The sequence below is a fragment of the Malurus melanocephalus genome, unplaced genomic scaffold (genome assembly GCF_030028575.1).
Source record: "Malurus melanocephalus ecotype Western Australia unplaced genomic scaffold, MMel_1.1 scaffold_133, whole genome shotgun sequence".
Classification (NCBI taxonomy): Eukaryota; Metazoa; Chordata; class Aves; order Passeriformes; family Maluridae; genus Malurus; species Malurus melanocephalus.
In genome coordinates, this window is record NW_026623365.1 from 163,125 (window position 1) to 183,894 (window position 20,770).

General features: G+C 37.0%; 1 protein-coding gene across 1 annotated transcript in view; it reads left to right on the forward strand.

Annotated features, from left to right (window-relative positions):
- Positions 1 to 20,770, forward strand: part of SEMA5A (semaphorin 5A) — a gene marked incomplete at its 5' end in the record, with an annotated part of 210,120 nt that overhangs the window by 160,107 nt on the left and 29,243 nt on the right. Inside the window, one exon of the mRNA XM_057370806.1 lies at positions 18,644 to 18,869. Coding sequence (XP_057226789.1) covers positions 18,644 to 18,869 — 226 coding nt within the window. The remainder of the gene's footprint in view (positions 1 to 18,643; positions 18,870 to 20,770) is intronic.

Below are 20,770 nucleotides of genomic sequence, written 5' to 3' on the forward strand. Positions count from 1 at the left end.
GTTACAGAACGTGTGTATCTAATTGTATAGGTGTATCTGGGACATATTTTGTGTTGTAAATAGGTGGTTTTAAAGGTGTGTCAGTTCTGATGTACAGGGTAGTTGTAAGGGTTTAGAAAGAATCAATAGCACAGCYGTGCTGGGAGTGTAAAGCAGACACCAGACACCTCTGTTCTTGGGGGCAACTCCATCCAGGTTTGTCTGGGTCACTGTCTGAGGTAAAGGACACTGAAGGTAAAGGGAACTGATTAAAAAATGTCTAAAAGGATTTTTGAGCTCTGACTTGACTGAATCATTATTGGTCCTGTTGGGATTGGGCTCTTCTTCGGAGAACTCACATTCATCTAGGTTTTCTGAAAGCCATTTTGTTGTGGAATGATCATTTAGGGTAAGGAATGACTTTCACCTGTTCCAGTTGGTGATTTAGTTTACAGTATTGTTCTCGTTTCTCATACTTTGAATAATTCCAGYCGTTGTGTGAGCTTGGGTTTGTTTTGTTCMTCAAAAGCAGCAAAGCATGAATGGCTTCTCTGAATTACTGCCATAAAATTTGTGTCTCAGTCACTGTGAGTCCTGCACAGTCACAACCCTAAATGAAAACATCACAGAAAAGGACTTTTGAATCATATGGGCAGTATTCCARGTTACACAGACAGATTAGACAAAARACAGCTWTAGAAAACMTAAAGWATTTTCTTAAATATCTTGTTTAATAAAAATGCTGTTATTTCCGTGTCAGGAACCAAGGAGCAGTAACTGTAATGCCTGTGGCATGGAAGAGCATCTTCCTGACATTCCGAATTATGTTGTCTCCATTTTCTTGCACTTACACTGTGTCTAGAATAGATAGTGMTCATTTAAGGATTTAAAAGTACTGGATTTAATGCAAAAATATTGCAAATTTTGAGGAAATAATTCTCAACACATTTTAAAAATTCAGCTCATCTTTTAAATGTCTTCAAAACTACAATTAAATCTTGTAAATATGTATTGGTTAGAGAGAAACAAATGAAACAGATGATAGTGAATGATGAATGCAGTTTTACCTATATTAACACATATAGGTAAAACTGGTTCACAATTCACCACTTGCTTATATGACACAGTAAAGTCCTGAACTAAGAAAACCAGAGCTAAATTTTGCCAGGATCTTTATTACTGTTCTTCTCTTCCCACTATCTACAATTCTAAAATTCTTGGGCAATTTTTTTGGTTGGTAAAAATTATTACGTGCTAGATCTTCACAGCGTAGCAAATGAAGTAAATAATGTCTTCTCAGAAAAAAAAAAAAAAAAAAAAGGAAAGGGGAAACCATTTTTCATTCACCACTGCCTAAGCCTTTGATGAAATTTGAGATGTTGGAGAACTTCCTCTCCCTCCTCTGCTAATCCAATGGCTGATGACTGGCTGCCTGCAGATGAGAAAGCAGCTCTACCTGACTGAGGGCTCATACTCAAAACTTAATTTGTGACTTACAATACTCTTCTTGACTTGATGCTGATGAGGATTCCTTTCTGGGACATTTTTTTTCCACTCCAACATTGAAATAGCATGCTATAAATGAGAAATCTAGGTTTGATTCTTTTCTGAAAAGGGTGTGAAAATGGAAGCTTGAAGCTCTGTGGAAAAAAAATAAAGTCAACAAATATAGCAAAAAAATTGAATGCCAGTCTCTGCTTAACAACAATTCCTAGATTGCCATGAAAGTATCCACTTACTCAGAAACAAATTTTAAACCTTTTTAACAGTTCTCATTATTTTCCTAGTTCTCCATTCTAAAGAGATTTCCATTTTTCACTCYTATTTTTACCCTTTGTATTAGATGAGTATAATTACTGAATAATCACATTTAGGCCTGGACATTCATAGGTCTCTGCTGATATCACATGATAACAAAGGCAGCTTAGATATAGAGTATATGGATTTTTGTTTCATGCTTTCTCWTCTTATTTTGTCTCATAGTTAGGAATTCAAAGATACAGGTGATAAGTGAGTTTAATAAACCTTTGTTGGTATTGGTAAAGTCTTCATCACAATTACATCTAAGAAACATGATTTTTGGKTTTTTTTGCATAGACTTAAAGAAATTASGAACTTGCAAAGTCAAACATTTCARTGCAGGATTTAAAAACAATAACMGAAATTAAGTTGCCCATGCAAATTTGAAAATATTCTTAACTGTGCAGTATTTTATGAGAAATTTGTTGTAGTCAAGTTAGCGAACAGATTGCTTGGACTCCCATCTATTTACTAGCACTTGTAATCCTGTTACAGGCAAAAAAAGAATACATTATTTATGAGAAGTCAAGAATTTAATCTTAGTCTGATTACAGTTTTACTAAGAGTCATAATAGTCATCAAATAGTCTAAATTACTTGCTGCTAGCATAAATACACAAACTTTTTAGTCTCCCCCTTTCTCTGGTGTCAGGCTTTCCCTCCCACTGCCCTTCAATATGGGGGTTGATGGTTTCAGACTGGGGGTGGGCTTGCAGCATGTGGTCTGTATCTTAAACCCTCGGCCAGAAGTACATTGACCCAGCCATTGAYGTTGATGATTTCTTTCTTCTTAATTTGGGACATGGTTGTGACCTTTTTGATGTTTGTTAAGAGGCTTTACAGCTTGCTTATTATTTGTTGATCTGCAAGCCCATATTGCTGCTGAATTTCCTTTGTGGTGTGTGTTTTACACGAGTTGGGTGCTTGTTCTTTGTTCTCTCTGCTACCCCCAAGGCTTGACAAGAATGACAAGAACATCTTGGCTTACCTTGCTCCTGAGGTTACACTCATTTGATGACCAATAAGTGGCCATCAGAAATGTTTATAGCCCTTGGGCTTCAGGTATTGCCCTCTGCCAGTCTTTCAAAGATTCCTCTGGGCTGTTTTATTAAGGGGGTCTCATAGGTCATTCTGCCCTCAGTAACTTCGTGTTACAAATGTCCGTTAGTTACAAAATATATATTGGTGTAGACATTACATCACACAGYTATACCAGAGCTGATGAAAAGTTCAAACAAAGTATGTAATGCAGATCTGGTAATTAGATAATTGCTGTTGCTTGCAAAAACAAATCTCCAGGCAAACCAACACAAGCACAGGCAAAGCCCAGCAAATCCCGTAGCCTTGTCTTGTTGGCTTAATGCAAAACCTGTGGCCTGGTACAATCAGCACTTACTCCCTGTTGTCTGAGCTACAAAGCCAGGGAGCATGTCACTGCTTTAGTTTTGATTACATTTCAGGTGGACCATTCATGCTGCAATGCAATGAGTTTAATGCATTAAATTCAGATGTTTTAACGGTTCTTGCCATACCTATGAAAAGAAAACAAAACACATTGGATTTTCAGTATCTGAATCCCTTATTATTCACATCAACATTTCAGAAATCCCATTTCAGCTAAGGATTGTGACTGCTGTCTCTTTCTGGAATTTATGCAGTAGACTTCACATCCACTGGAATAAATCACTTATGTCATGAGTTTATGATTTTTAATGCTAGCTAGTAGCCTTATCCTGTGGGCAAATAAAGATACACCTGTTTTTTTTTTTGGTCCTGCTAGGGAACCCTGGACATTCTTATTTAACTGCCAATTAGTAGGAACTCCCTTGATCAAATGCAACTGTTGTACATTCATATATCACTGGCTGTGATGCCAGGCAGGTCCACRTTTGCTTTCACTTTACCAAAAAGATGTTACACTCTACTGATAAAACTACACAATTTTAACATTACATATTGCTGTTCTGATCAAAAGCTCCTCTGAGCCAGATCTTGCTGTTTATTACTCAATTAAAGTAGATATAARCCACACAGTTTTTCTTAAGTGTCTGTGCCTAAAATGATAATTTTTTTAAAAATTAATAATCTTCAGTGTATGAAATGGGCACATGGGACCTCATTAAAAGAGTCTCAAGGAAATCTGAATTTGGCGTAATGTAAATTCATGTGACCCTCTAGCAAGGAACTGCTTTGTTTGTTAGAAATGCAAGCAATCTGTGCRCCCATTTGTCCCTCCTGCTATTTCACTAGAAGGATCTCTCCTAAAACACAACTTTAGGGTGTGAGTAATAATCATGTTTTGTGCTGTTGTAGCAGGAGATGGGGATCCTGTATCTCACTCAGTTTCCTCCTGCGCTAAGAATTGTTCTCTGAGGCTAAATTGATGGAAGGAGTGATGGGCATGCAAAGTGTTTGAGGATGTTATTCTCATTTGACTTGAAATACTGAATGATTGGAATTTTCTTGAGGTTATTGTCACTGAATCCTATAAAAAGTAATTTGCATTTTCTGTAATGTTTATGTCTTTAAGACATGTGAGCAACCATATGATTACAAATCCTGTATTCAAGCATTAGCTAAATGCTCTTTGTAACATTCACACATACAAAATGAAATGTCTTTTTGCCTCTGAGCAGGATAAAGCCCTGACACGTAGGACTGATTCTTTCCAGAGTTCTTGTTTAAAAATAAAAAAATYACTCTGTTTTACCTGCCACAGATTATTTTAAAGGAAATAGATAGTGAACTTTCCATTTGGTAAAATCAGATGCTTTCTTTGTCATCCTGCAGAGTGATCACATTAACTTATTTTCCTTTGTAATGAGATTTTTAAAAAACACTTCCATAATTTAAGAAATGGTTTGGCTGTATCAGCTACAGTTCAAGGAACAAACAACTTCAAAGTTGTGACTTCTCACAGACTTGTCTAAACATGGAGAGACAGAGATGCAATCTTAGGTGGCAAAACAGTCACAGAAATATTCTTTTGCCTGTATGAAATGTAAAAGGAAAAAAAAAAAGGCAAAATAAAAAAGCTCTGTTCCAAAATAGCATCTGTTGAAACAATTTGTCTAAGCAATACTTGATGTTAAGAGTAAGAAAGGTGGATAATGATGCATGATTTTGTACACCTTAAACAAATCTTTAGTAAACTTACATGTACTTTTCCTCCTTCCTGAAATCCTTTTAGACATCTCTCTCATGCTTTTCTCTGGTACAAAAATACCTGGGTTGAATAGCTTAGGTTTCACATAGTATCGAGTCCGTAAAGACAGAGCGTTCATGCATCAGTGTCTGCAGAGGGATTGCTTTTATAAACCAAGCATTAACTGCACAGCATGTTGTGTACCTCATTGCTGATGCTAAAATATTTTCTAAAACACCTATGCCTTGATGAGAAGCCACTGTCTTGAAATGTGGTCACAAACTGTGACCAAAAGTTAAGTCCCACATAAATACATTTATGAATGACAGAACTAAAAGTTAAAAGATATGAAATTTCTTATGTTCTTTTAAGACAGCAACAGCAAAAGTAGGTGAATTAGCATTTAGGAAGCCACGTTTAAACCTTCCCTTTAAGGATTTGTGAGAATTTTATCTGCATGAATTTTATTGAAAATGACATTCTGTCATCTTCCTTCTTCCTTCTCCCTGTGATCCCATGGAATGCTTGCACCCTTACACTATCATCCCAAATTCCTACAAAATACCTGCATTTTCTTATCAATGGAATTTCTTTAGCTATAGCTGCTTTTTTTATGTAGTTACATTAACAATTGCCTGTGGGCATGCAAACAGCTCAGTGTCATTATTTTTTATTTATTATTTTTATTGCTTTTCTTTTTTTTTTCCCCTTTTAAGGATCTTTTCTTGGACTTCTTAAGGAAAAATAAGAAACAAAGCAGACTGCTTGTCCTACCTATTCTGGCCCATTTTCTACCTTTACTGCTCTTACTGGTATTACACTGTCTTTGAACATCTAGAAGAAAGACTTCTTTTCCTGAGAACTTCCATATTTTGGTGACAAGTTCCTSTGAGTATCAGAGAAGGCTGTCAGACAAAAAGATACCATACCAGCTTATCCAGTGGGGAAAAACACCCCACAAAACAATCTTTTGCTATAATTTTCCTTTTCCACATGTACAGCTTCAGGCTACCTTTGCCCCCCTGCCATGTTCATGCACAGAGCCCTGCTGGATGCCAAAGCTGCTCTGTTGCTCTCCTCCTCATCCTGCTAGGCAAGAGAAAATATAASGAGAGGCTTTTGAGTTTAGATAAGGACAGGGAGGAATCTCTCACCAGGTACYRTCATGRGCAAAAYAGAMTTGACTRGGAAATTAGTTTATTTTATTRCCAGTCAAATCAGAATAGAGTAATGAGATTTAAAACCATATCTTAGAAAAACTTTCCCCTCATTCCTTCCTTCATTCCAGGCTACACTTCATGGGAATGTGGGTTGAGGTTGGTTCATCACACACCATCTTTGCTGCTCCTTCCTCCTCAGGGACAGAGCTCCTCASTCTTCCCCTGCTCCTGCATGGGGTCCTTTCCACACAAGACAATTCTTCATTAACTTCTCGAGCTTGGGTCCTCCCACAAGCTGCAGTTCTTCATGAGCTACTCCAGCATGGGTCCCTTCCACTGAGTGCTGTCCTTCAGGGATAGAGCACCCCAGCAGTGTAGTTCTTATCAAACTTACCTTCAAAGTTCTATTTGATAGACCAGAATTCTTTATAAATGGTCAGACATTCCAAACTCAAAATCACAATGTGAGCACAAAATATTTACATAGAGCAAATTGCCTTTTTTAGAAAAATGATAACATTTTCCAGCTGGTAATATCATTGTCCTGAAAATGCCACAGAGTTGATGGTGTGSTTACTGAGCTCTCAAAATGAGGCCTGTATAATAAAGCCTACAGTGTTAGCTCAGGGCACCCATCCTGTCCTTGAGCTAAAATTCCATCAGTTTGATTTGTGTGTTCCAGCCATGGTTGTGCAGTAAAGGCAGTAAGTCCTCTCCACATTGCTAGGAATATCAGAAATATGACATCATGCATTACCCATTCCTCTTTTCCAGTAAGTTAATGTGGGTTTATGTATTGCTTTGATAAACAAGCACAACATTCCCAACTACCCAATGGYAGTCTTCAGCCTCAGCATTTTGGAGCCATGTGCCACAGTTAAATTTTCCAATCTCTGGCATGTAACTCAACTCTTGCAGCTTGTAGCTATTTACGTCCCTTTTCTCGTGTGTTGAAGAGAAAAATTTTTGTAGATGTCATATTCACTGACAAACTGGGTTGTTTTTCTGCCCAATTTCATCACTGTAGTGTGAATCAATCCTTGCTCATCTCCTTTTTTTTTGTTCCTCTCGTAAATGAGTTTATGTGAACATTATATCAAGAAATGGGGCAAAGCGGGTGTGCAGAAATYTGATTTGCAACAACACTGAGATGAGCATAGCTGTGTATAAAGAGAAGCTGAGCATCCTGTGTGTACATTAAGTAGTAAAGTCTTTCTTTAAGAGCTCTCATGAGTATTGTGTTAAGAAAATATATTGTTATACGTTCAACTTGTTGAAACTCATAAAATGMTCCATTTGAACTGTGCTTTGATTTAATTTTATCAGGAAACCAGACTCTCTTCCTGGTCAGTTTATTTTCTTACCACATTTTATTCTTTCCTATGATTTTTTTTTTTTAAGTCTATAATCTCCTCCTCCTTTTGTTTTCTTCATTAACCTTCTGGCTTCAGAGTCTTTAGCAGCACCACCTTGCCCCTATATAATGTTCAGCCTTTCTGCTGAGATGTCAAACAAGGTGTAAAATAAAAGGACTTCAATCCYAAGGAATTTCCYCAGAGCAGSAGAGCATAATGTTCAGAAACCCTGAGCTGAACACGTARGCTACTGTCAATTAAAACCTGCTCTGTTTTATGCTAGAGTTATGCCACCTACAGAACAACTTGTATTTATGGAGGTGCAAAGGAAACACACTGTTATTTTTGCTGTATCTTCCTCATGCTGGAAACATGGCATAATATGAAGTCAGCATAAAAGTAGTGCCTTTTTTTTCCCCCTAGAAACCTGTCTTACCATGAATTGGCTGAAGATCAAAAMGTGTTTTCTTTGCAAACACAGAGCTTCAAAAATAAAATGCAGACAAATTAAACTCTTTGTAAATAAACTTTATRTAAAACCAAGAGCATTAAAATGTCTAAAAATAAAGAGTGTTGGATGAAAGACATTGATTTATGGGGAGTTTTTTAGGCTGACACAAATTAAATAGAAAATGTGAAGCAGGAGACTCAGTTCTGCTGTGATTCTGAAAAATGACAGGCACCCTTGGTGGAAACAAGGGCAGGATGCAAATCTGCCTAAAGAGAGACATGTGCTGCTTTTGGGAATTCATAGGGGGTGTGAACTTCTGGGTGAAAGTTCTATTCAAGATATGTCAAAGGCCGTGTGAGAGACCCACATGCTTTTAGAACAGTTTGGAAACTGGGTGAGATAATCCACAGCATTTAAAATGTCAACAGAGCCATGCATTTGGGAAACTGAATCCTGTGTCAAGTGTACAAGCTTTCAGAAATTAATACCCATTCATGAGAAAATGACAGACAATTGTATATTTATAATTGTGCAGTTTCATTTGCTGAGCACGTTAAGCACAAGCTAGTGAAAATTTGTAGGTAATTTGAATTGGCATTTGTTATCACAACTAGAGGCATAGTTTTCAAATATCTGTTTCTATGTTTCTGCTTTTCAATCAGTAACTTGTAAAATCAAAATATGCTATTATTTTGATTGCCCTTTAACTTTTCGTGGTATTTTTTTCCCCCCACATAGCCAGGGGCTCTAACACATGAGTTTAACTGATGCTTGCTACAGCAATTTAACCAGCTCAGGTGTCCCCCTTTGCTAAAGGTCATGTTTTCCCATAGCAGAGATGGCAGAAACAAATACCTTGGCTTTTTGGTGGCAAGTGATTACAAGCTATAAGTGAAGATGATTTTGTGTTTATCAACTTGACTGTAGCAGCAGAGATTGAGGTGTGGGTGCAYAGTCACATCTGTCAGCTCAGCTGCAACTTCTGCCCTGGGGAAAGGCAGATGTCTGTGGTGTGATAACGTATTAAATTGTGCTTAAGTGCATTTTTGGTTCAGCTTGCTTCCACAGGCCTTGGTCAAGGCATGAATAAGAGGTTTATAGCACAATGGATTTTTTTTTTTACCTACCTTATATATCCATTTGCTATAGGTGGTGTGCAGTCTTTCAACAGCTAAGAAAAAATAAATTTGCTTTGAAGGAATTTGGGGAATGGGAGTTGTGTTTGTTTTTCTCCTTTCACTCATACACAGAGCAGTGGCCTTTGAGCTACAAAGATACAGATTTTCATATGCACATTAACTTTCCATGCTTGAATTTCCTCTGAGTAGATAATTGTAACTTTCTGATATCTGGAGTTTTGAAGATGATGTAGAAACCATCTGGTGCTGGATGGATCTGGCAATTGTATTTTGCCATCTTCACTGGGCTTTCAAATCCGCACTCAGATTCCTCACTAAGTGGATTCATTTTCAGAAGTGCAGTGATCAAAATCTCTGACCCTGTCTCATTTGTGTGACTAAACCAATTTCCAGTGGGTTTAAGCACTTGCACAGTTGAACACATTTCAGCAAGCAGCTCTGCTGTTTACTGCAGCTCCTGGGTTTGGACTGGCAGCTCTGAATTAAAGTTCATGGCTCCTCATCTGTTCAGTTTCTAACATTTGCATCTCTTAGACATTTGTCATTTAGAAACTGCTCTAACATTTRAAGTGTTATCTCAGAAGGGGTGACATTATTGGATTCTCCCTCCCCAGTAATAAGTCTATYGTTTAAGTCATCCCTTAAATGAAAAATATAGTAAGAATATTAGKATAATTGCCTTTTCAGAGCAAAATCAGTCTTCAGCTCTTCTCAACATTAGATTTCTCAAATTTTGCTTCCATTTTTTTTATAAAACACAGTTTATTGATCTTTAATGTGGGAAAACCCCTCCAAAACCAACTAAATRAGCTGCAATTAAGTGCTTGTTGTCTAAATTATTGCATAAACAGCTCACACTTCTATACTCTCAGGACAGTTTTTATGTACCATTGATTGGTAGCTGAATTTTTTTCCCTCAGATTTTGATCCTAAAATGAGATAGTTTAGCTGAACCTCAAAGATTGTGTAACTGTAAAAAATAAGATCAATTAGGAACTGTAGGCTGATAAAAGCATTACTTGTAATGTAAGACTGCACTGGTTATGTAATMAATTACTATGGATAAATTAATAGGAAACTGTGATCTCTGGATGGATATAAAATAGTAATGACTGTTTTAATTTTCTGCATTATTTGGTAGCAGRCTTTCCACACAGTTGATTTTCCTAGTTGAAATGTTATGGAARTAACTTTGTCCTCGGAATGTAAATTTCAAGAACTTTTTGACAGCTGTGCTTAATTTGAAACTTCCTGGTTAAAGAAAGGAGCCATTTTACCACATTGACAAATATTATAGCTGGCAATGGGTGAATCTAAGTGTTTGGTATCCAAGAATCAAACTTTTTCCAGGTCACAAAGTAGCCAAGTAGCTCTACTGTTGCCTTTGTAAATTGAAATTCCAGGTTTCCTTCCACTTTTGGTGTTTAAAAATTTGTTGCTAGGGAYCTCCTTTTACAACAAGAAGATAGCTCTCCTTGTCTTTCTAGAAGCCTACAAGAAGGAAAACATGAGATGAAGGTATTTATGAGTGATAACAGATTTGCAGTGATTATGAAGTAGCAGTCTCTAAAATTGATGAGTTGATAGCCTTTTTATGCCTTTTTGACTATTGGAATATCTCTTAAAATTCTTACTCTCACTTAATAAATACTTGGATAGCCATGATTTYCAGCAGTTTAAAAAAATATATTTTAAGTTAATAATAACTTTTTCAGCAATTTAAAAGATTTTTCCGGGAATTATAGGGCCTACATAAAAATGGTAATCTTCTTAGTAAGAGTATTTGAAACTTTTGAGTTATTGAGTTAAACAATTGGGTTATTACAGCAAAATAATTCACCCGTTCTCCATCTGATTTAATTCTCCTTCTTTTGCATTTGCATTTGTCATGAATAAAGCCACATGCACAGATCTTTAGTTTGGCCCTGCTGAGTGGTAACTCCTTGAGYTGCAGGAACTCACTTTTTTCCCATTGGTTGATCATACCTTCCGAAATGGGGTTTTTAACAATGTCCTTTTCCCCACTTCTGAAGTACTGAGTGATCAGAGAAGCTACATCTCTTTTCCTGGTCTTTTCAAATGGCATATTGTAAATTCCTAAATTGAAAGGTAAAATTGAATTCCCTCTCTTTATAATTAAATTTATAAATGTGTATTTCAAGGCTGCTATTTACATGCTGATTTTAAATGCTGAAAAGATTAATTCTGATTCATTTACAAGTAAAACATCATTTACTTTTAATGTTATTTCAATTTCACCATCTACTTGTCATGATGTTGCTCAGATTTTGGTCCTGGCTTTCCTCCTGCAGTTGAGGCCTTCAGTATGTGCTAATATAGAAATCACTTTTGAGTCATTTTTGGTAAATCTATGCTGGTGGACAATCCTTTCAGCCTTATGGCCTTGATTATTTATGGTCCCATGTGTTTTGYTTCCATCAGGTCAGTAATATCTTTTGTTCCTTTCTGCAAGCTTTGCAGGAGTCTAAATAGCAACACTCAGGGCAAAAATAACTGAATCCTTAATTCTTTGACAGGCCTTTCTGGTCTTTTCAAATTTTACTGAGTTTGAGTGGTAACATCTGCAACTTCTGGAGGTTCCCACCTCACAGTGGAGCTCCTCGGGCAARAGGCGAGTTTCTTATGAGCCACATTGTAACACTGAGTACAAAGCCACGGATAAGGTGGGAATTGCAATAAKATTCCTGAGTATGAACTGGAGAAAATGACCCCTGGACACCAATCTCCTAAGCAGCAACTTACCTGCAAAACGGCAATTTTTGGTAGTAACAATTTCCTTCAGAGAAGKCTGATGAGTTTGACATAAAATGTAGCTTTCAAGCAGGGAGTTACAAATGGCTTGTAGAAAAAAAAAAAAAAGTAAGAGGAAAGTGGTGGCTTTGTTCACTTTGAAAACTGATGGGATTATGAAGAGATGATGGAAGTAGGAGCTTTCTTTATTGAAGTAAAATTGGTGATATTGAATATAGGAAGGATTTGAGTCCTGAATTGTCCTAATCACTGACCTGCCCATGGGGCCTTGAACTCCTCTGGGGAAAAGGGATCCAAATCCAGCATTTAATTCCTTTTGAATTGCCCTTTACACCCATGGAGATTTTTTTCAATCTTTTACTTTAAAATACACAAAATTGAAACAAAAAGACGTGCATAGTCAGTATTTGCAGCCAAACCCTACATCTGTTTCGTTCAGGAGAAACCTTTTCCTTTTCCATGGGATAAGTTATTTTCCTCCTTCTATCCATCAAAATATTTTTAAAAATATTAAAATTCTGGACATAACCTCCTATCCTTACTTATCACCATTGCAGGATTACATCTGCACTGAGCAATAGTCTCTGCAGTCCTGGTTCCACTGGAATCAATAGAGCTCCTCCTATGAATGTCAACTGAACCTAAATTACTGCCTATAAGCTAGGATGTTTTAGTGTGGTTAACATACAATGAGGATCTTAGAAATTCTTTTGGGGTTTGTTTTTTAGTTATAMCTGTGGAATTTATGGGTAGAAGGTGTTCTGTTCAATGGATTGAAATTAATAGAGTTTGGGTCTTCTTTCATRTCATGCTTTTGAAATAGTATTGTGGTAGCAAAATTAGACTAAATTAAGGTCTATCTAATTGTATTTGGTTGAAGAACCTGGCTTTTTGAACTGTGGAATAAATAGACATATGATCAGGGACTTGTCTTTTGTTTTAGTTYGAAAATGCTTTTTAAATAGACAAGACTTTACATTTCTGTAATAAAAATAAATGAACCATTTCTTTTTTAAAGTTCAATTAGTGATTTTTTGTGTGTGTTTTTCAACCACTGCAAGATAAATTTTCTCTATCTTTTGATTCTTGGAGAGAGAGAAAAATAGTTTACTAGTCCTTCAGGAAATTTATGTTTTGACATGTAAACAAGGTCTCCTACACATGGGAACTGTTCTCTGGAGTTTTATGACACTGTTACATTTGGTTTGGCCTTAGCTTTGCATGCGAGAGCTATCCTTTCTTTTAACTACATATTGCTGTGACAAACTCAGAGGCTGAGAGGTGGCTGAGAGACTGAGGTTGTCTCAGGTAACAGACATACTACATTCAATTTATGAATCAGTGACATTATCCTCTATTAGTGTCCTAATACCAATTCTTAATAAGAATTATTTCGTGCTAGTCAAATTGAAGTTTAGCATGATGGAAAAAGCAAAAAATTATAAGTATTTTTTTTAATTACTGGACTGTTTGGTGACTCAAAAATATTTGAGAATTAATACAATATATTAAAAGAAAATAATGAAAGATAACTAATGGACTGAAAATATTTAAATGCACTGTCAATATTGATTTAGCTGCTTTGTATGTCACACTAACAGGTGAGAAAGAAAAACACAGATGAGAACTAAAGAAGTGCATTCCCTATAGACATACTATATCCATCAAAGCAATAAGAGTTTGTTAGGAGAAATTACTCCATAATATAAACATATAATATAAATGGGAACAGAACTCTCATCTGAATTCTGGTTTTAATGAAAAAAATTGTACTTCAAATGTAGGTAATATTTTGGTCATGTTTTTTAGAAGATATCAGAGTAGCATGCTGTTTGTTTGATTAAAATCAAACTTAAACAAGGAGTAAAAGTCTCAGAGACTCTCAATGTGTTCAGGAATTTTACTAGTGTAGCTATGCAGGGGCAAAAAAAAAAAAATACCCAATTCCTTGTCCTCCATGAGGAAACAGTGAGTATTGTTCTGTGTTTATCAATAGTCTTCAGTTTGAAATTACATTTTAGTTGTCTTTTTCTAAAATAATAGAGCCAAATAATTCTAAATAAATCTTGGTAGAAAACATGATGTTAATATTCTTTTTCCATTATGCACAAATACTAATAAATATTATTTAAGGACAGAAGCAAGGTAGCTGCTTAATAGCATCATTTTTTTATGTTCTATGATTCCAAATTATTGTTTTAATGTATGATGCCTTTTCTCATATTACCGTCAGTATTCTTCATGATAATTTTTGACTTCAATTTGTCATTTCCACARATCTGCATTTTGTGAGGTTGTATTTATTTGTGTATTTGGTGTAAAATTCCCAATCTATTGAGTTGTCCCTTAAAATTTAATCTTTATGTGTCTTACTGCATCTTTACCAGGTACAGCCAAGCGWAATTCAACTCTCTCCACTTTAAACTAAAAGCTATGATGAGGTGAATTAGACCACGAGTTTTAGAACAACTTGCAAAGAGACCTTTGAGAATGTGGTTAACCTTGAATTATTGCAATGATATTTTTGGAGTCTGTAAATGGCCTCAAGTAATTACTGCACTGAGTCCACCAGTGTACCTTAAGGACTAATGTGCATAAGACRTCACYTGAGGCCCTGAAATATTTCTCTGASTGTCTAGAGAATCTCCCAGGAGAGCTCGACCCCATCTCTCTATTTGGCCCATGTGGAATGTTGGAGGGGGAGTTCAGCAGCTGTGGTCTCTGTTCCTCTTAACAACGCTATAGAAGCAGAATGCTTCACTGCTTTTCTAGCTCTGTCATACTGCTCAGATGAAATTTCAGATTTTCATCTGAGACTTTTATTCATCTGAGACTTATATGTGGTTASTTGATTAATGTGCCCCTGGTTCTAGCTGGTAGAATTGCTTTGGAGAGGGCCATTTTCCTGAAATCCCTCTTGGGTAAATTGTTCAAGYACTGGACAAGGTGATAAGAGGAGGATAATCCAAGCAGAGGTGTCAGTTTCCATATTCCCAGTCTCTGYTGAATCTTTCCAGTTGGACTATGCCCTCATGCTAGCAGCATTTGATATATCCATGTGTAATCTGAACTATGCCTTTTCTGTCCCTCTTTCCTTACTTCCAAATCTGAGACCATTCAGAGCATGATCATTGTTCTGCTYACACTGGAGTTTGCTCTCAATGCTCTCGAGAAGCACTGGGCAGTTTTCAGTTCCTCCCCGTCAGACATGGTAGTCAGAGCAGTGCAGCACCCGCTGTTTGTGAGAGCAGCCAGCAGGCTCTGCCACATCTCTATTAGAGCCAGAACTCCAAGGAGTCATCCATTCTGGTGACAGCCCTCTGATTCTCTCATGGAGGGATTATTTACTGCTGTAAATATTCTCTGGTTAAACTACATATCCTTTTGTTCCCCTTGACATTCTGAGCCTTTCATGCTATTATCCAGTGGCTGAATAGACAAGCATGACAGCAGTCAAACTTTTGTATAAACTATGCTGCAAGCAAGAAGAAAGGAAAGACTAACAAATGGTCTCCACAGACACTTTACAGGAGCATCTTTCTTTCTGGCTCATGTAATAGTCTAGGAGAATGCTCTCTGTCAGGGTGTGTGAAGGCACKGCACATCCTGAAGCACACTGAACACTGGCAGTCTGTCTTTCTAGAAGCGAGGGACCTGATGTGTTCATCTCAGAAGTGAGTTAGCAAAGCAACATTCAATACATTGCCACTAAATTAACTTCTTCCTCTGCTACCTGTTTTTGCTTGACAAAGGGTTCAATACATACCTCACATATTCTGCTTTACAGGACCCTGACCTATGTCATGTATAATAAAGRAAGCCCTCACATTTCTAGCAGCTTTTGGTTTTTTGCACTGAAAAATACCAGTACAAAATTCAATAGCAAATGAAGACCTGAAATTTTTAGACCATTACGACTATATACAGAAATCAACATTGTAGTAGCTACTATACTGGTTGATTTTTTTCCTGCTTATTTACTTTACATTCGCAACAGAAAATAATTTGATTCAGGAAACTGAAATATATGACAAATGTTAAATGGATTAAAAGCTGATTCATTGACAAATTGAAAAATGTGGTGTCAATGGGCAGATATAAATTACTGGTATGTGTCTGGCAGAGTCTGCCTGGAATCAGTTCTTGGGTCAATAGCACTTAACATTTTTATCAACAGTCTAGACAGTGATATAAGACATTTTCAGTAAAGCTTGAGCACAATCGAGATCATTGAGGTAGTAAATAATATGTTAGATAATTGCAGAAGCTAATGAAACATATTTTAATATTGCCAAATACCAGCCTCTTGTGTGGGATAGGAAACTATAGGTAGTTGTTAAGATKTGATTTAGAGAAGGATAKGTTATCAAAGATAATTGGGTCTACTTAGACTCAATGTTGTGGAAGGAAAAAGCACTAATGCAATAATGTGCATATTGTAGTCAGACTGTCAAGCAAATGGGGTGGTGATTGCCTTGGCATGCTGTATTGATAAGACTGCCTCTAGAATGCCAAGTCAAATTTTGGTATCTGGTATTAGGGAAAATAATGAAATAGGATAAATGGAAGGCATTGGGGTGCACAGGAGATGGAGATCAGGTTTTAAATCCTGTGCRGGTTTAACAAGTTCAGCTTAGTTTACCATTATGTGTGGGTACTTGGGCATGAAAATTTTTTTGTAGGTATGGGACAAGAAACACTTTCAGCATCATTGATAAAGGCACAACAAAATTCAGTGACTGGAAAATTAAATTAAGGGGAAAATGCAGCCTCGTATTAACTTGCAATTTGTCAGATTTGTGGATTACTAAATAGTGGAACAGCTGATCCAGGGAGGTGATAGACTAACCAGTGTTAGATGTCTTAAAAAAAAAAAAAAAAAAAGAGAGGGAAAGACAGAATGCTCTTGCTACAGGATGCACTTAATCCAGGCATTGAAGGTACGGCATTTGGAAAGTGAGTAGTCAGATCAGATAGGAAGCAGGATGGCTCTGACTGTGGCTAGAATCTGTTAATTTTATCATTTCCTTTTCTTACAGTTCATGTGCTGCAAGGAGAACAGTCATACACGTTCAGTCCTAAGTCTAAAAGCCACCTGATTTAAACAGTTGACTCCTGGARGAGTCATGGAGAAATTTCTTGCCCTGCTGTATCCAGGACCAGACAGTTTGCTTGTTCTTTGTTGCCTTCTGAGCCAGAAGCCAGACAAGGCTTTTTTTTGGATCCCCAAAAGGTTGATCCTCTTTCCTAAATGGTGCCTGAGTATGACTTCTGGTCTCCATTGTAGTGGTCAGCAGGTTTTAAGGTGGGAAGGAGCTTTGCATAGCCTTGAGCAGTGAACAACAATAGTCCAGCTAAAGGCTTTGGGCTAAGAACTCTTTATTTCTGAAATATTTCTGAATATTTCACAGAACTGTGAAAGCACAAGGTTGTCACAAGCCCCTGTGGCCTGAGAACTTGAGAATCTTAAACATGATTGGGTCTCTGGTGCATCACTTGTAAATGGGGCAGGGATTTCTGGGGGATTTTTTCCTARCTATTAACAGATGGAAAAATTAGAAAGGCTTTCGGACAATAAGATTCTTTTAGATCTAAAGTAGCAACCCAGCCTTTAAACTAAAATACGGGTTGAAAGCAATTGCTCTAAACATAATTGGGTTTGTTAATATTTTAGACTGTGAGAGGAGGTAGTGGACTGAGGAAAGTATGAGATAAAAAGGCTGTTATCACCATGGGAAAGAGAGGAGCAGGTARTCTTTTGCTTCTTGGAACATGATGGTATCAACTGGGCTACAGGTTTTGGAAGAAGGAGGTTGTATATGCGATAAAACCATTATTTCTATTGTTTCCTTGTTTTTTTAGCATTTAGTAGAATCACAAACTTTAGTGTAGGAGGTACTTTCTGCTGAGTTTCTCTCTAACAGGCAAGAGGTAGAGAGTAAATGTAAAAWTTTTCCCTGATAGACTGATGCCTATTTATTTTTATCTTTAGTAATTTTTCAGTATGAATTTATTCTGTTAATAAATGGTTGTTTAATTTCATSCATATAGTTTACAAATCATTTGCATCAGATGAAGTACATTTTGCTCTGGAAAATGAACAGGCAGGACCTACAGATCTTGATGATACTCGTCAGAAGACATACATTCTGGTGATTGAGACTACTCATAAGTCTGCATTTGTGAGAATACTGGCAATTTTGCATTGGTTTCTTAGATGTCATCTGCTCCTTTTAGTGCGTATCACTCCACAGGGAATTTGCTTCTGAAGTCAGGTTTAGTGGTGCTGCAGCCATGAGTAACATGCACCTCAGGGARCCAGAATCTCTAACAGAAAACATATTTTGTCATTCCCTTGTGTAGCACATGARCAAAATACAGAATGGACAGTGGTTTGCTAATTCATATGCCACTAGATGTTAGCAGGAATTATTTGCTGTTTTGTGTCATGTACTTGMAGTTTATCAAAATTCTTCTTAATTAAATGCTTTAGCATATTTAGCTTCACTTTACTCGGGGCTATTAATTTATAAAGGATATGCTTTATTATGGTACTTAGAGTGTTTGATTTACTGTTTTTATGGATGTTTTAGATCTAATTTGTACTGGTGTGTTATTGCTATTAGCAATGTGGTACTGTGCTTGCATTGAAGATGAAAAAACACTTTTAGCTTGACACTGGAATTAAAAGATCATTGATGATCAATGGTATTAGAAATACTGAAAAAAAATATCAGAGGGTGTTTTTTAAAAGGGTTGGTTGTCTTTTTGTCTGTTTTGAGTGTCTCTGGGATGGTTTTAAGGTCATATTTGATTACGTTTATTGTGACTTCTAACTTTCAGGAATATCAGCCTTGCAACACCAACGCCTGCCCGGAGTTGAAGAAGACAACTCCCTGGACCCCTTGGACACCGGTGAACATTTCAGACAACGGCGGTCACTACGAGCAGCGGTTCCGATACACCTGCAAGGCGCGCCTGCCYGACCCCAACCTGCTGGAGGTGGGACGGCAGCGCATCGAGATGCGCTACTGCTCCAGCGACGGCACCAGCGGCTGCTCCACAGACGGTGAGCAAAGCCACAGGGGCTCACCATGCCCCCTGCCAGGGACGTGTCTGCAGCTCCATTTCCAGCACAGAGTGGAAGTTGCTGCTTGCTGGTGTTTGGTGTAACAGAACTGATAATGAATAGGAAGACTGATAAAGAATAGTGATCCCAGTAGGGAACCTACCCTGTATTTGCTCATCATTCAGGCTAAATGTCTTTCATCACCAGTTATGAGATTTTCCAGGTTATTTTAATTCTCTTTACAATAATCCTGTTCTTAGAAGATTGTTACTTCCTTATACTCCCTTGAGCTTTTACTCGGGCTGAATTAGTGCAACATGAACATATTTCTGGAATATTTTTCTAGAATATGGAATATTAATGCTAAAAGGAACTTCTGCGCAGTAAATTGAAAGTAACAGTTGTAAGATTCATACAGGTGTTTAAATAAATAAGGAGTTTATGAACTGGATAATTTCTATGATAAAATTTTATGTTGTGCTTTTGCTAGTAATTTAAAGTTCTGTTTGTTTCTGAGATCGAAAACCAAACTCCTTGAAAATCTTTTCAACTTGAGATGACTTTAAATTGGAATAATTTTTTTTTTTTTTCAGAATATTCTTCTTTTCCTAGCACTAATAGTTTGGTAGATGTATAAAAAATTCAAACCAGGAGAAATTCTGGCAGTCACTCWAATTTAATTAATGCATTACATTGATTATCCAGTTTTAATTGTATATCAGTGTATCTTTTAAAGTATATTTTAGTCATATGATCTAAAACTACTGATTTTTTTAATATTGTATTTTAATATTCATATGCCCATTTTCCACTTACATAGTCTTTTGTATCTTCACAAGAGCCAGGTTAGTTGAAAAAAAAAAAAAAAAAGGAACTGAAGGCATTGGGATTATGTAAGACCACAAAGAGAGAAACAGTTTCTGAGTCCTTGGACTTTCTCTATATTTTCCAGACAGACCAGCTATTGTGAAAGTCACTGTTAAGCTCCTGCCTGTGCTAGGTTTACATGTCAAGGTTTTGGTAGCAGGGGAGGCTGCAGGGCTGACTTCTGTGATAAGATGCTAGAATCTTCATCCTGCTCCCCTGCCCTTCATCCTGCACAAAACCTTCATTGTTTCACTTGGCATCTGTGCCTCTTTGGAGAGGGCAGGATGATAGCAATTTTTTTAAGAAATACATAGTAGAGAATGATGTGAAATAATAAAACAAAATCCATGGTACTCYAGATAAGACTTAGTTTTGTGCTCTGTGCCATTCCCATTTCACACAATCTACAGTGTCAAATATTGGGGAGTATTTTAGGTCTGGATCGCAAGGTAGATTTTGTCATGGAGAGACTCCTAGCACTAGTGATTGTTCTATTTTCATCCATACTAAATATCAAACTTATATTTAGCAAAGATTTTTCTCCACTAGGATTGGTGTGTTGACCTGTCTCTCTTATCCTTAATGGGACTTTCATGTGGTGCTGCTGCTTTTCACTGTCTTCCAACACTTTGAYGTGGATGGCACGTTTTTAAAATTTCATGAGATTAAATGAAAAAGAAAATATTTTCCCCACCAGGGAGTGCCAATTTGGGAAAGTTATCACAAGTAGAAGCAGAGCTATGGGAGAATCTCRGTATAATCTGGTCTGGCAGTTGAGATGGCAGCATGTGAGAAAGGAGTATAYGAAAGCCAACACATGACATGAGAGAGGAGGTCAGTAGGGCAAAATAGAGAAGAGCCAGCTTGTTCTAGATCACATTGCAGAAAGAAAATTAAACTTGGCATGGAGACATCTCTCTCAGCTCTGAAGTCATGATTGTAAGACCTCTCCTGGAGCTGGATGCGTAAGCTGACTCCTACAGAATATAGGCATAAGTTACAGACCTTACAAATTGTTAAATAAAGCATTTTTT